The following is a 16231-nucleotide window of genomic DNA, read 5'->3' as shown; positions in this document are numbered from 1 at the left end:
GCAATTATACGTAAACTATACATATTGCATATTAAGTATAAACTTATTTTCTGATATAATACTTCAACTTTTACCATGTTTGTAACAAAAATATACTGATACCTTAATTTTGTGTAATTCCAAGATCTATAATGAACTGTCCACATGATAAATTTTACATGAGAATAAAATGTCTCACACAGTGTGAACAAGGACCTTTAAGCTTAAGTGCTTGCCCCCCTCCATATCCCCTTTTAAAAGGTTTGAAAGTGAAAGAAAAGTGAAAGTGAAGTCACTCAGTCGTGTCCAACTCTTTGTGACCCACGGACTGTAGCCCACCAAGCTCCTCCGTCCATGGGATTCTCCAGGCAAGAATACTGGAGTGGGTTGCCAGTTCCTTAAGAATGCTAAATGCTACACCACAGCAATATCTTTTTTGATCCATCTCCTAAAGTAATGAAAATTTTAAAAACTGAACCTAACTGAATTTAAATGCTTTTGCGCACCAAAGAAAACCATAAACAAAATAAAAAAGACAACCTATAGAATGGGAGAAAATACTTACAAATGAAGTGACTGACAAGGGATTAATCTCCAAAATAAACAAACAGCTTATGCAGCTCAATTGAAAAAATAAAAATAAAAAATGGGCAGAAGATCTAAATAGACATTTCTCCAAAGAAGACATACAGATGGCCAAAAAGAACATGAAAAGATGTTCAACATCACTAATCATTAGAGAAATGCAAATCAAATGAGGTTATCTCCTCACACTGGTCTGAAAGGCCATAGTCAAAAAGTCTACAAACAATAAATGCTGGAGAGGGTGTGGAGAAAACAGAATCCTCCAATCCTGTTGGTGGAGATGTAAATTACTATAGCCGCTATTGAGAACAGTATGGACATTCTGTAAAAAGTAAAAATAGAGCTACCATACGATTCAGCAGTCCCACTCTTGGGCATATATCCAGAGAAAACCATAATCCAAAAAGATACAGGCACCCCATTGTTCACTGCAGCACTATACACAATATCCAGGAATGGACAACCTAAATGTCTATCTACAAATGAATGGATAAAGAAGATGTGGTACATATATTAAATGAAACATTACTCAGCCCTAAAAATAACAAAATATAATGCCATTTGCAGCAACATGATGGATGGAGAGACTGTCAGACTGAGCAAAATAAGAGAAAGACAATTATGATGATATCACTTATATGTGGAATCTTAAAAAATGGTACAAATGAATTTTTTTATAAAACAGAAACAGAGTCACAGATGTAGAAAACAAATTTATGGTTACCAAGGTTGAAAGGGTCAGGGGAGGAATAAATTGCAAGATTGGGACTGACATATTTACTAATATAAAATAGATAACTAAGAAGGACCTATTCAATATTCAGTACTCTGGGAACTCTACTCAATACTCTCTAATGACCTATATGGGAAAAGAATTGAAAAAAGAATGTATATATGTATATGTAAAACTGATTCACTTTGCTGTATAGCAGAAGCACACCACAGTAAAACAATACTCCAAAAAAAAAAAAAAAAAAAAAAAAAAAAGGATGCTAAATGCAAAGTAGTGAAAAGTTACAACCTCTCAATAGGTTTTATGAAACAAAAAGGGAATCCCTTTTCTCACTGGAATAAAATTTATAGAAAGGCATAATTACCGCATATTTTAAAAATTTATTAAAGCCAGACTCCCTCAGTTATTTGTAATCTCAGGATGAAAATGAATTAATGCAGATAACAAAAACATATATTGTATCTTACTGATAGTATAATTCAAATTTATAGTGAATTTATAATGGATTTAACACAAAGTTTCTTTTTTAAAATATTTATTTATTTGGCTACACCAGGTCTTAATTGCAGCATGTGGGATCTTCAGTCTTCATTGCAGCATACAGGAATTTTTAGTTACAGCATGTGGGATCTATTTCCCTGATCAGGGCTCGAACAGGGGCCCCCTGCATTATGAGTGCAGAGTCTTAGCCACTGGACCACCAGGGAAGTCCCACACAAAGTTTCAATTAAGCTGTTTGTAAATGCTGTTCTGATTTCTACAGAACTGAACATCTTTATGAGAAGATAATTTCCATAATGTGTACAACTTGATGTAAGTATGAAATTTTGAAATCATGTAAAGATTTCAAGAAAATTTTTATATATGCTGTTAAACATGTACATGTGTACAGTAACACTTAACTAAAATTTACCATCAGTCCACCTTACGTATAAGTAAATAAACTATCACAAAAAGTATCTCCTCTATAATGAAACAAACTATAGTAAGTTGTTCAGCTACTTGATAGGAGTAGGTTTATTTTACTAATTGATATTTTATGGGCTCACGTATTGCACATTAATAATTGATCACTTGATAAATAATAGATTTTTATTCAAATATGAAACATTACATATTTTGGCCTTTATTTTTATTTATTTTTCAGAGTTTTTCACAGTGAATATAGTTTATGTAATATAAAAATGTTTTTCATATATTATATACAGACAAAAGTCTACAAGCACTTTTTTTTTAACTACCCATTATTTATTCATAGAGGTACAGTTGATTTACAATATTATATTAATTTGAGGTGTATGTCAGTGGTTCAAAATTTTTATAGATTATACTTCACTTAAAGTTATTATATAATAGTGGCTATATCCCCTGTGCTTCTTATTATCCTTGTAGATTATTTATTCCATACACAGTAGTTTGTAACTCTTAATCCTCTAACCCCCATCTTACCCTTATCCCCTCTTCTCCCACTGGTAACCACGAGTTTGTTCTCTGTAAGTCTGTTTCCATTTTGTTGTATTTATTCATATTGTTTAGATTCCATATGTGATAACAATGATATCTGTCTTTCTCTTACATGACACTACATATTAAGATTTTTATCACCTTTATTAAAGAAATGTAGTCCATTTAAATTTTCTTCTTTTCTGTTCCCCTTTAAAAAAAAAAAAAAAAAAATTCCTCTACAGAAGTGGATCAGAGCTCTTCTATATCTCCTGAACTTCTTTCATGTATGACAAAATCACTTACTGGAAATGTTATGATTATAAACAGACATCTTCCTTGAAAAGGAAAAGATTTTCAAAGATGCACAAAGCATTTTTAAAGTTTTAATTCCTTAGTCACTTCCTTACATAATAAATGAAAACATATTTCAGTTAAGTAAAGATGCTCCTTCCTCATTAAGTCTGATATTCAGATTAGATAAAATGGAAAGAAAGGAAAATCACTGAAGGATCAATAGATCCAAGAGTTTAATATAAAACCCTTTTCCAGATCTCTCTACTCTGGCATCATAAAAAATACCATAAATACAAATTTAACATGGTAAACATAAAATACCCAACTTTAACATATAAAGAACATTTTATAAGACTTTGGACTTGCAGTATGTTGAACAACACTATGTATTAACATTCTTAAGAAAGAATAATCATTTGACAGCTACTTAATCTGTTTTTCAGGAATGTGGGATAATTAATAATTATTATACTTTATACTATGGGGACAACAGATACATTTTAATATTATTCCCACATCCCATTTTAATATCTGCCAACTTGAGACACTTATTCTCCTTTACTACCTATCCTAGAAACCTAAGAGTAACACTGTGTAGCTGATCTATATCATCCAACACAAACCTATCTTTTAAGGGAAGGCAGAGTTGGAGGAGGGTGGGAGGGTTGGGGTTTGAGGGGCAGGGCTTGCTTCTCTCAGCAATCCTGGCATCTACAAAATTAAGGATGTATACTAATTATTCAAGGTACAAGTAACAAGTCTGTACTTCCATGGTGAATCTATGGTGATTTCAAAGTATTTTATAACTACTGACTTGACTAAATCCCTCGAATTCAAACTATGTAGAAGAGCAAAATTTCAAATTTCAAGTGTGATTTTGCATTTATATGTCTAGTATACTATAAAAAGTGGCACTAGAGACATGGAATACAATGATAAATGAAAAATGAATCAATATTAGAAATCATTTGTGTTATCTCCTCTTGTTTAATGTTAATAGTGTTAATAAACTCCAAGAATGGTATATATTAATCCAATTAGAATTCTCTATGGTCCCACTTCTTCCCACTTCATTTCATAAAGATAATAAGCAATGAAATGACACAGAATGCAGAGAGCATTCATGCAAGATTATGACCAAGCAACCACTTAGTAAGTTGTTAGATACTTGACAATTGATAGTAAGGGCTTAGATTCAATGTGTTTACCTTAACTCTTGATGATTTCCTAGATCCTTCACGAAAGGCCTGAAATAACACAGAATTCTGAGTTAGATCTTTAAAAACTGGATAAATTAATATTTAAGAATGATCTCACTCAAGCTTTTTTTTGAAATTGCATAAATTACACAAAATATGGTAAAAACCAATATAGTCAGAAGTAAGGGAATACTGAAGTAAAATCATCTACTAGAACACTAAACTACTATTAAAAATAAATACAGACAATGCAAAAACATGAGAATATGTATGCATATAATGCTAAGAAAATGTCTAAATTTTCTATTTGCTCAATATTAAAATACAATCATGGAAAAACACCTGATAAAAGTTGGAAGGTATTAAAAATATTATAGTAGTTTTAAGTCATGAGCCAAGATTTGGCATGGGGATAAAACAATTTTGTTATTACTTTAATTTTCTAGGTCAACTAGCAAGTAATATTTGAGCACCTATTGGGACTCAAATAATAAGCAATGTGGTAAACAGAATTGTACTTAACAAATATTTAATGGGAGCTCTCTATTCTGCCACATTCTAAAGTGGAATTTAAGACTCACTTCACCACTCCACTCCACAAAGTGAGTATATTTAGAGAGATTAACAAACATTAAACCTAGAGTAAGCACTATAGTTCCAAATTTAAGTTCCAAGTTTGTGTGTAGACTGTCTGTTGGAAGAGAGCAAGTTTTGTTAAAAGAGAGGAGGAGGAGGAAGAGAAGCAGCAGCAGTAAGAGCAGCAAAGAGTCTTCACATAAAATATGGAAAAAGAGCCAGGAACACAGAAAATGGATTTGTTCAGCCATGTGGAAAACTGAACACAATTCTGGTACTAAAGAAATAAGAAAGAAGGCATGCAATAAGCAAAAATATGTCACATTAAAAAAAAAAAAACTAGCATACCACACTTGTACCTACTAAAAACAGTATGACGTAAGACTGGTTAAAAAAATGTAAAATTAGGTCATGAAAGTCAGTCAGATTTTAAGATTCTGGCTTAAATACTTTAAGTTCTTCATTATGATGGAGGAATCTATGAAATACCTCTCAACAGGGAAGGGCATCCCAGGTGACGCTAAGAACCCGCCTGCCAATGCAAGGAGCATAAGAGACACGGGTTTGATCCCTGGCTTGAGAAGATCCCCTGGAGAAGGAAATGACAACCCACTCCAGTATTCTTGCCTGGGAAATCCCATGGACAGAGGAGTTTGGCAGACTATGGTCCATAGGGTTGCAAAGAGCTGGACACAACTGAAGTGACTTAGCATGCAGAGAAGTGATATAAAACAATATTTGCAGAAAATGTCATAACCAAGTGCAGAGTGACTGAAGTGGAAAGAGGATAAAGTTGGAGAAATTAAAGAAGGTATTACTATACTACTATCAGGGCACACTGGGTTTGTAGAAGCAAAAATGAAGAAAAATAAGAAAACAGAGAAGAGACATTCCAAAGGAAAAATCAATAGTGAATGTCAAAGACTGAAGATGATTTACAGATTTTAAACCTGCATAATGGCTGTGCAGCTGAAACAAAAGAAAAATCTGAAGTATGATGAAAGAAGATACAAGTTTGGTTTACAGGGGAAACACTGAAAGAAAATAATAAAAGAACATTCATAGGTTAATATGTGCTGACAATCATTTTATGAAAAAATATCAAGTTTAAAAAATTCAAGTAAAACTGGAAAATTTTAACAATTAATAAAATTTTAAAACTCCTAATGGGTCACAATACACAATCTATGTCTTTAACAGTGTTAACACTTCATGTCAAAGCTCTGAATTGCTAAAACAGCAACCAGCAACACCTTACTAAGTGTTTATGAGTATTTTTAAAATGTCATCTGTCCAGAATGTCCACTGTGAACTCCATTCACATTTTTAACAATCAGCCATAACAACAGGTTGAATAAAAAGCAAAATTAGATACATCTTTTTGCTATGTATTTTTAACTACATACTGCCCCAACAGTACTAAAAACATAACAGCAAAGCAAACTAGATCTTTATGCCCAGTTCTTAGATTTTTTTTTCCTAATCCTTATGAAGTATTACTAACTCAACATGAGAGAAAAAAATCGTTAATACCTAAACATGACTTCCTAAATTGTAAAATGCACTTAATAGATGATCTCTTCCTCTGTACATTACACTCTGAGATGAGGAAAGTTACAATGAAATAAAGCAGAATGTGATTAAGTGCTATAATAACAGGTTCAAGTGCCAAGGTGAAATACAAAGAAAGATGATCATATTTGATAGGAGAAAAGCAAACTTCATTGAAAAAGTAGTGCTTCAGATGGGCCTCAAAGTAGAATAGGAGTTTAAAAGATAAAGATGGAGAAAAGAATAGTCTAGTAATGAAGGGAACAGTGTAAGTAAGGATAACATGTCAGAAAACAGAGGTAGAATTTGGTTATAGTTGTATAGAAAAGCAAAATTAGAGAGACATATATGTGAAGACTATTAGAATCAAGACTTACTTTAAATAGGAAGGTGAAATTAGAAAAAGGAAAAATGTATTTAAAAGTACATGCTGCCTATTAAATAATCAAATATCATGAAGAATTACTCCAAAAAAACCAATGTTTTTTGGGGGTAAAACTTCATTTTATATCTAGGTATAATTTCACTCTTTACAGTTTTCTGCCATATCCTGGTGATATTTTAATACAAAAGTTTAAGTGAGAAAAATCTAGATAGTAAGAAACTCAACAAATGTGTATGTAGCCTTATTAAAATGATTAAACATGATTCAGATACAAACAGCTACAAACCTCTACCCATTTATAAGCTACTAAAAATTTAGCACTCTTATTTCTGTTTTATAGAACAGCAACCTTCACTAAATCTTACTTTATCTTTTGCATTTTTATAACTAGTCTCATCACAGTGATGATTTCAAAGCAGTTTGCAAACATTTTTCTCCACTCCATTTCAATCTATAAAACACATTAAAAATTTTTAATGTTTTTTTTTTAAATTAAACTTAGATCCTGCTACCTTTTCTAGCTATTAATACTATCCATAATTCTCCTGTCTTTCCTGTAAAACTGTCACTTCCCTTCTAGTCATCTTCATAACAGAAAAAACTTACTTTTTTACATTTTGAAATATTTTGTTCTTTCTCCCCACTTTTTTTCCTTCTTTTATCATTAACCTTAGAAACTCTTGAAGCAGTTAAAGTAATCGATGTTGGGGTATGCTGAAATGCAGTATATAATTCCACAGGAACCTCATCACCACTCTCAGTTGCACTGGTATCACCATCTTCCAAGGCAAAATAAAAATTATTGCATAAATAATATTCCTATTTCAAACAATAAAATAACATTCTACATAACAAACTATTATGCCTCTATCTTTCAGAATAAAAGTTTTTCCCCCACTTCCTCACTCATAGTAAGACACATTTAAATGCAAATTACAAATATATTTCTTATACATTAAACTAGAAAGGATACAAAATCTGACAAGGTACTCAGATGGTGTGACCATGGGAAACAGACACCTACAAACATTGCCAGTGTCTGTAATTAAAACTTCTTTATGAAGGGGAATTAACTGAGCCATATCTAGCAAAATTCTATATACACTTACCATTTTTACCCAGCAACCCCGTATCTAGGGATCTATCCAAAGATAAAATGGGACACATACAAAAAAAACAAAAAACACTATCTAAAAGGGTTTCACTGACCTTCCTATTTGTAATAACAGAACAAAACAAAAATGCTAGAAACAATTTAAATATTCATCAAACAATTCAAAAAACTTATCATTATTCAAAACCACTTGTATTGGTATCAACATGTTTTAAAAGCTGCAGTGAAAGTTTAGCATATGTTACACCTTTAAATCCTATTCCTAAAAATAAAATAAATACTATTCCACGTGATCAACTAATGGATCGCCATCTTTCTAAAGAACAAACATATTTTACTTCTTTAAACCAAAAGGTTATCTATGTGCACGAAAATATGATTTTAAATTTTAATTTTGTTTTCCATATATTCTAAACTAAATATTACTGATCTATAAAATCTATAAAAAAGAATATTTAAAATGTATACCTGAGATAGTAAATTATACATATAACCAATGTTCATTAGCCAGGGGTTTATATCTGACTAAAAACATGCAGGCCACTTATTCTCTCAGTCATAGTAAAGTTTATTTACTATAGATCCTTTTTACCTACCTGACATATTTTCCCTTTTCCGGCGTTGTAGTAGCACCGCCCTCTCTTTATCCAAACTCCTATAATTAAAATATTAACATATTTATCAAGCTTTCATAAATTTAGATACAAAGCAGATCTGTTTTAAATGTGATAAAAACTTAATCATTTCTCTAGTATTCTTATTGAAAAATGAACAACATAAATTATGTATACTATCACTTGCCTTGCAGTTTAGATTTGATTAGCATAATTAGCAGTAGATGCCAATTAACTGACTCTGTTGTGTTAAGAAAACAATTTTTTACTTAAAAAACCAGATTCCTCCATTCTTGGGGATTCTCCAGGCAAGAATACTGGAGTGAGTTGCCATGCCCTCCCCCAAGGGATCTTCCCAATTCTGGGACTGAACCCAGGTCTCCGTTATTGCAGGCTGATTCTTTACCATCTGAGCCACCAGGGAAGCCCTACTTTTTCCCAAACTGAATATTTAAAAGCAAAAGTTTAGGGGGAAATGGTAATATAATTATTGCACTATTACTATCTGCCTAGATTATTTCCATTTTTGAAATGATAAACACTAAATAATTACTATTTGCCTAAATTATTTCCATTTTTGAAATGATAAACACTAAATATTTAACAACTAAAATATTTTATTAACCTGTTCCAGCCTCCACTCATGAACTAGAACATCCACAGTAATTGTTTTGTTTGCCCCCCTCACCACCCTTGCAACGTTTTCCCTGTCTAAACTTATTAGTCTAAAGGTCAGATACCTAGATACAGTTATTTGGGAGAATAAGGGCTTTCGACTGAAGTACCTGCTACTCAGACTTGCCTTAATGTCTAGTAGGTCAAAACTATCCTAGCATTACTGATAATTCTAGTTATCACAGAATGACAGCCAGTTATTGCTGACGTGACTATCCTCATTAATGGTCAGTTTTTAACTAACTCTTACTGAATTCATCAGTAGATATTCACCTCATGATTTAAAATAAAAGAGTCTAATATGTTAAAAAAAAAAAAAAAAACAACTCTCTGGCAAAAGGCTGCTGCTGCTGCTGCTAAGTCGCTTCAGTTGTGTCCGACTCTGTGTGATCCCCGAGACGGCAGCCTACCAGGCTCCCCCGTCCCTGGGATTCTCCAGGCCAGAGCACTGGAGTGGGTTGCCATTTCCTTCTCTAATGCATGAAAGTGAAAGTGAAGTCGCTCAGTCGTGTCCGACTCCTAGCGACCCCATGGACTGCAGCCCACCAGGCTCCTCCATGCATGGGACTCTCCAGGCAAGAGTAGTGGAGTAGGGTGCCATTGCCTTCTCCTCTGGCGAAAGGCTAGTAACTAGTAAAAGGTGAAACAAAGTCACATAGAAAAACCTCACTCATAAGCAATGAAAAGTATCACAGTGAGATTACCATTTCTCATTTAGTTAAATCAGCAAAAATCCAAGTCTGTCAAAAACTCTGTTGTGAGGCAGAGGAAAATAGGCATGATTATCCATGACTAGTGGAGATTCAAAATGGAACAGTTCCTACTGGAGGGGAATTTGGTGGTATCAGACAAAATTTTACACATACATTTACCCTTTTACTGAACAATCTCACTTCTATTTGCAATTACAAAAGACTGGAAACAACTCAAAGGTCCACTTAAAGGGCTGTCTAAAGTATACAACATGTAAAAGATTGAGCATCTTGAGTTATAGGAAGAAGTTAATTTCTATATTATTAACATGAAGTGCTCTTCAGAACAAATTTTTAAGACAAAAAACTACTGTGGCAAAAACTCTATGTGCCACTGCTTATCTAAGTAAGGAGGGGAATACAAATATACATGTTCATATCTGTACTTCCCTAGTGGCCCAGTGGGTACAGAATCCGCCTACAATGCAACAGACCTGGGTTTGATCCCTGTGTCAGGAAGATCTTCTGGAGAAGGAAATGGCAACCCAATTCTGTATTCTTGCCTGGGAAATCCCATGGACAGAGGAGCCTGGTGGGCTACAGTCCATGAGATCACAAGAGTTGGACATGACTTAGTGACTAAACCACCACCATGTGCATATCTGTTTCTAGTATAACAAAAATTGGAAGGAATAATTGATTTTTTAAAAAAATTGTTACTTTCAAAGTCAAAGGAGCAGGAATGATGGGACTACTTCTTACATAACTAAATAAGCATATGACTATACAAGTAAGATATAAAAAGTAATTCTTAAAAATAAAATTATTACTCATCCATTTCTCATAGGAAGTAAACTGATACAACTACTCTGCAAAATAATTTGACACTTTTTTAAAAAGTTATTTTTAATTGGAGGATAACTGTTTCACAATGTTGTGCTGGTTTCTGCTGCATGACAACGTGACAATTTCTTATAAAACTAAACATGCAACTGGGGCTTTGCAAGTGGCCCAGTGGTAAAGAATTCTCCTGCAGTGAAGGAGATGGGGTTTCAATCCCTGGGTTGGGAAGATCCCCTGGAGAAGGAAATAGCAATCCACTCCAGGGTTATTGCCTGGGAAATCCCATGGACAAAGGAGCCTGATGGGATACAGCCCAGGGTCGTAAAAGAGCTGGACACGACTGAGCAACTAAACAACAATAGCAAACATGCAACTACCAAATGATCAAGCAACTGCACTCTTGGGCATATACCAGAGCAAGCAAACCTTAGGTTCACACTCCAACCTGTACACAAATGTTCATAGCAACTTTATTTATAATAGCCAAAAAAGTGGAAATGACCCAAATGTCCTTCAGTGGGTGGTTAAACAAACTCTGGTACATATATACCATATAACACTAATCTGAAAAAGGAAAAAAGAAAAAAAAAACAAAACACAAAATACTGATAACATGCCACAAATTAGCTGGTTTTCCAGGGAATTTTGCTCAGTTAAAAAAAAAGCCAATCCCAAGAGGTCACATACTGTGTAATTTCATTTCTGTCTTTAAATGACAGAATTACTGGAATAGACTATAGATAGATTAGTGGTTGCCAAGGGTCAAAGATCGGAGTGGAAAGAGGTGGATACGTCTAGAAAAGGCAACATGAGGGATCTTCGTGATTGAAATTTTTTGTATCTTGACTATACCAATGTAGTATACTGCCTGTGATATTGTATTAACAGTTTTTCAAGATGTTACCACTGGGAGAAATTGAATAAAGGACGCAAAGGATCTCCGTATTATTTCACAAATGCATGTGAATCTACATTACTTGAAAAGGTTAACTTTTAAAAAGTCAAAAATAAAACAACCAAAGCCTGAAGTGTGTAGTGTGTAAACAGTAAAATTCTTTTAAGAGAACTTAAACACAATAAATTAACTATACATCCCTATGGAAAATATCTAAAGGGGGAAAAAAGTTATAAACTTTTTACATAATCATATTGTTGGTGCTAATGTTGGTACTGTTACTCTGAAACTGTTATATTCTTCTATGCAATTAAGCAGTTGAGAAAATTATGTGATACTCTAATTACACTACTGACTGCATTGTTGAGAACTAGCATAGAAGGAGACACAGATGGAATATAGAAACAGTAAGATGAAAACCTTGTACAGCTGACCCCTGAACAATGAGAGGGTTAGGGGTGCTAAAATGCAGCGTGTGTAGTTTTGTAGTACTTACTATTGAAAAAAATTCACACATAAGTGGGCATGCATAGTTCAAATCCATGCTGTTCAAGGGTCAACTGTATCCCTAAATTTAAATTGCAATTATCAATATAAGCACCTGTATTTTATCTTAAAAATAAACAGACAAAACTTATAGTAGACTAGCTTCGTCTACTAAAAAGACATAGAAACACTGAGAAGACCAGTAGGAAGGAACATTACTAGCTCTCAGATTCTAGTCTTGAAAACCTATTCTGAGCTTGGGGCACAGAAGTATAAGATAAGCCTGAGATATCTTGTCATGCTGATAACTGCAATATGCTGATACTCAATATGTTTAAACCCCTGACTTCTTAAAATTCTTTTCATTATTCTAAAAACAGATAAACACTACAAATCAACAAGCATTTATCCTGCCATTCCTCAGTAAAATATAAAAGAACTGAACAGTTAATACGGGGAAGTTCTACAGAAACAGTCCAGCTAATAAGTGATAAGCAACAGAATTAACACGCCACTTAATTTGCAACCAACCCCTAATAAATAATAGATCTTAAAAATGACTATCAATGGGTCCCATTCATATATTGTGTGTCACCTGATAGAATACAGTCTATGTCTTACCCCCAAAAAAGGAGGGGGATCTAAATCTAATCACACACTATTTACAGAAATATAGAGAGAAAACTGTTAAATCATGAAAATGGAATTGGTAAACTCACCAGGATAAACAATTCATTCCCTTAAAGAAACAAACTGCAAAGGAGATTGAGGTTGGTGGGGTAAAGAGGTTTAGATTACTAGAGACTTAAAAGAGATGTATATCAACCGATCAATACTTTAAGAAAGGCTGGGGCCTTCCCTGAGGGCTCAGTGGCTAAAGAATCTGCCTGCAATGCAGTAAAAACAGGAGACTCAGGTTCAATTCCTGGGTTGGGAAGATGCCCTGGAGAAAGAAATGGCAACTCACTCCAGTATCCTTGCCTGTAGAGTCCCATGGACAGAGAAGACTGGTGGGCTACAGTCCAATGGGTCACAAAGAGTCAGACACAACTAAGCACGAGCATGAATGGGGGCTTCCCTAGTGGTCCAGTGGTAAAGAATCCGCCTGCCAAGGCAGAGGACACAGGTTTGATCTCTGATCTGGGAACAGCCTACAAGCTGCAGAGCAACAAAGCCCATGTGCCACAACTATTCAGCCTGAGTTCCAGAGTCCTCGCGCTGCAACCTCTGAGCTCATGTGCCACAACTACTGAAGCCCCGACGCCCTAGAGCCTGTGCTCCCAACAAAAGAAGCCTCCACACTGCAACTGAAGAGAAGCCTCTGCTCACCTCAACTAGAGAAAAGCCTATGCAGCAATGAAGACCCAGCATAGCCAAAAATAAATAAATAATGTTTAAAAATAAAAAGTGGTTAAATGTAGCAGATTTTGTTGCAAGTATACTAATCATTTTGTGATTACAGATTTTTGTTAATTCTTTTATCGATACATACTGAAATATATAAACAGAAATATATATATACTTAAATATATATACGGATACATATGAATGGAATAATATAGTTGGGATTTGCATTAAAATACATGAAGGAGAAAAATTCACAGCAGTGTAAATGAAAAGATTATTGAGAACTTTTGAAGCAGGGTGGTGGAAACATGTGGGTTCCTTATACCAGTACTTTTATATAGGTTTGAAATGTCCATTTAAAAAGATTTTTTAAAAACACAGAAAAAGAAATGGCAAGAAAACACATTATTGCCAATAGGCAGACTAATAGTATAAGCCCTACAAAACTGTGTATTAGAAGGGAAGGCCCTTGTAATAACTTTTTAACATAATGTGCAGTCCACTGAAAAAAGATGTCCCTTAGAAAATGCACTAGGATTTTATGCATTATTAAAAACCCTAGATAGAAAATAAACCATGACACATTATCAATGGAAAGATTCTTCCTGATTTTAGAGATGTCAGAATGAAAACAAACAAAACCCCAAACCATAAAAATGAAGCCCATATTAACACAGTATCCATTAATTGTTTAATCTAGAGTTCATATATAAACTTCTAGTAACTAAAGATTACCTCGGTAAAATTACTGGCAGTTTTACTACATGCACAACTTACCTAGGCTGACAACGTTCACAAAGATATGTATCAGGAATATGCTGCCTGTCAATCCCCATGCAGTCAATATGTTGCCAGACACTTTAAAAAGGAAGGGGGGAAAAAAAGCAGAACATACAAAATATTATTAAAATCATACTTTAATTAAGATTTGATATTCTATTTAACTATCACTTAATAAGTGCCTATTTTGAGTTTAGTAGTATAAAAGGTAATGTGAAGAATTCACAGAAATATGTCCTCGGGAAGATAAAACTTTGAGATGCAAAAGTAAGAGGACAAATATGGGATATCATATACATGATACAAATTTCTAAAGCAAATATAATATTAAAATGTAAAAGGTACATATTTTATTACAAATCACAAGCTGCAGATATCCACACTATTTGGTATTAATGGGAAAAGCATCCTGGAGAATAATGGGACTTGAAGAGAACCTCACATGGGAAATTATGAAGACAGAAATGTCACATAGCAACATTTTCTCAAGTAGATGGATATAGAGAGCAACAGTCAGAAGGCAGTTAATATATTTGAAGAATGTTCGTTTTGAGAAACAGAGGGGAATAAAATTCAATTAGTAAAGTGTATTTACAGTATATAGAACCTGGAATGTCAAAGTGTGTGTAGCACTCTTCTAACTGGCAACATGTAACAACCAGAGGTTGTTTTGATGGTATATAGTATTCAAAAAAAATTTTAAAAACCGAAAGTATAAAAATCAACTAAGAGGCTTTTCCAACATTCCAGATCTAAGTTAAAGAACCAAAATAACTAGAATGATGGCAGAGAAGATGAAGTTAAAGAATCCAAGAGTCATTCCATGAAGATAGAGACTAAATTTATTATGAACTCTATTTTTAAGAGTAATACATGGAGCAACTTGAGGCAAACTTCTAAAGTTTGAGGCTATTTTATGGCCAAAACTTTAATTGGTCTATAGCTGATATATATGCCTGTTTCTAAAAATAATCTTATTCTTTATACAATAATGAGCTACTTTTAATATATATAATTTATACATAAAAGCTACTAAGTTAACTGCTATGATCTTGCTCTTTCTTAACTGAGGATGTTGGGACAAGAATTGGTAAAATATAAAGATAACTGTCTATATATCAAAGATGATAGGGGAAAAAAGTTTAAAAGAAAAGCAAAGCACTTGATGAGAGGATAACAAATTATGTTAAATTTGGGGGGTAAGTAATAGTGTCATGGAGACAACAGAAGAAATAAAACTAGGAAATGAATAAATATCAGAGCTCTAGTTGGCAAACTTGAAAGAGAGTATGGGCAGCAGGTACATGAAAATACATAGAGCCAATGTAAAACAAGAATAGAGGAAAAAAGATTAAGCCTGGCAGTATATATTATACTCCAGGTTAAGCAGTAGAAAAGTAGAATAACAAAAAATTCATAACAAATAGACCAGTTGCTAAAAAGCAAATACCTTGAATAATCCAATATATGTGAACTGGTCCTTCAAGAATTTGTAGATAGGTATAAATCCTAAGAACTATTTCACTATTTTCTAATATAATTATATATTATATATAGATCATTGTAATCAAAAGAAAAACACTTTATGCATTAGAATAAAAATACTGTCAAATGGTATATAATTTATCACATAAGACAAAAATCAGCTATGAGATATTTTATATGATTGGTTAAAATATGAATTGAGAGTTGCTGCTAAATAATTAAAAAATAATGAGGAAAACAAGTTACCAGTGAAGTTATGTTCTTCGATTTTACATTTACCTCCTGAATAAATTTACTGAGGTGATTGCTCATGGTAATAGTATGTACCATAAGTTTAGTTGTTAATTTGAAAAAGTATCACAATATAGTTTTATTATTAAAATTAACTCAAAGTATTAATATTACAACTTTCCATAAAAATAACATCAAATTTCACATTTCACTTAAGACTAATTTTCCCCATTTTTGGCAAAGGTAAATCACCTTTTTGAAATATAATCCTAACTGCATGTTTGTATCAATTACATCTCACTCCTAATCACCTAACTTAAC

The 16231-nt window shown here is 33.3% G+C and overlaps 1 protein-coding gene across 4 annotated transcripts in view; it reads right to left on the bottom strand.

Annotated features, from left to right (window-relative positions):
- KMT2E (lysine methyltransferase 2E (inactive)) overlaps positions 1 to 16231 on the bottom strand; it is a 90675-nt gene that overhangs the window by 33182 nt on the left and 41262 nt on the right. For all 4 annotated transcript variants that reach the window (XM_055590192.1, XM_055590190.1, XM_055590191.1 and 1 more), the window contains 4 exons: positions 14192 to 14272; positions 8459 to 8517; positions 7355 to 7527; positions 4246 to 4284 (listed from right to left, as the gene is read on the bottom strand). In XM_055590192.1, the coding sequence (XP_055446167.1) occupies positions 4246 to 4284; positions 7355 to 7527; positions 8459 to 8517; positions 14192 to 14272 (352 nt within the window). The remainder of the gene's footprint in view (positions 1 to 4245; positions 4285 to 7354; positions 7528 to 8458; positions 8518 to 14191; positions 14273 to 16231) is intronic.

Source organism: Bubalus kerabau, chromosome 8 (genome assembly GCF_029407905.1).
Source record: "Bubalus kerabau isolate K-KA32 ecotype Philippines breed swamp buffalo chromosome 8, PCC_UOA_SB_1v2, whole genome shotgun sequence".
In the NCBI taxonomy this organism is placed as follows: domain Eukaryota; kingdom Metazoa; phylum Chordata; class Mammalia; order Artiodactyla; family Bovidae; genus Bubalus; species Bubalus kerabau.
This window is presented reverse-complemented; position numbering and strand designations above follow the sequence as displayed.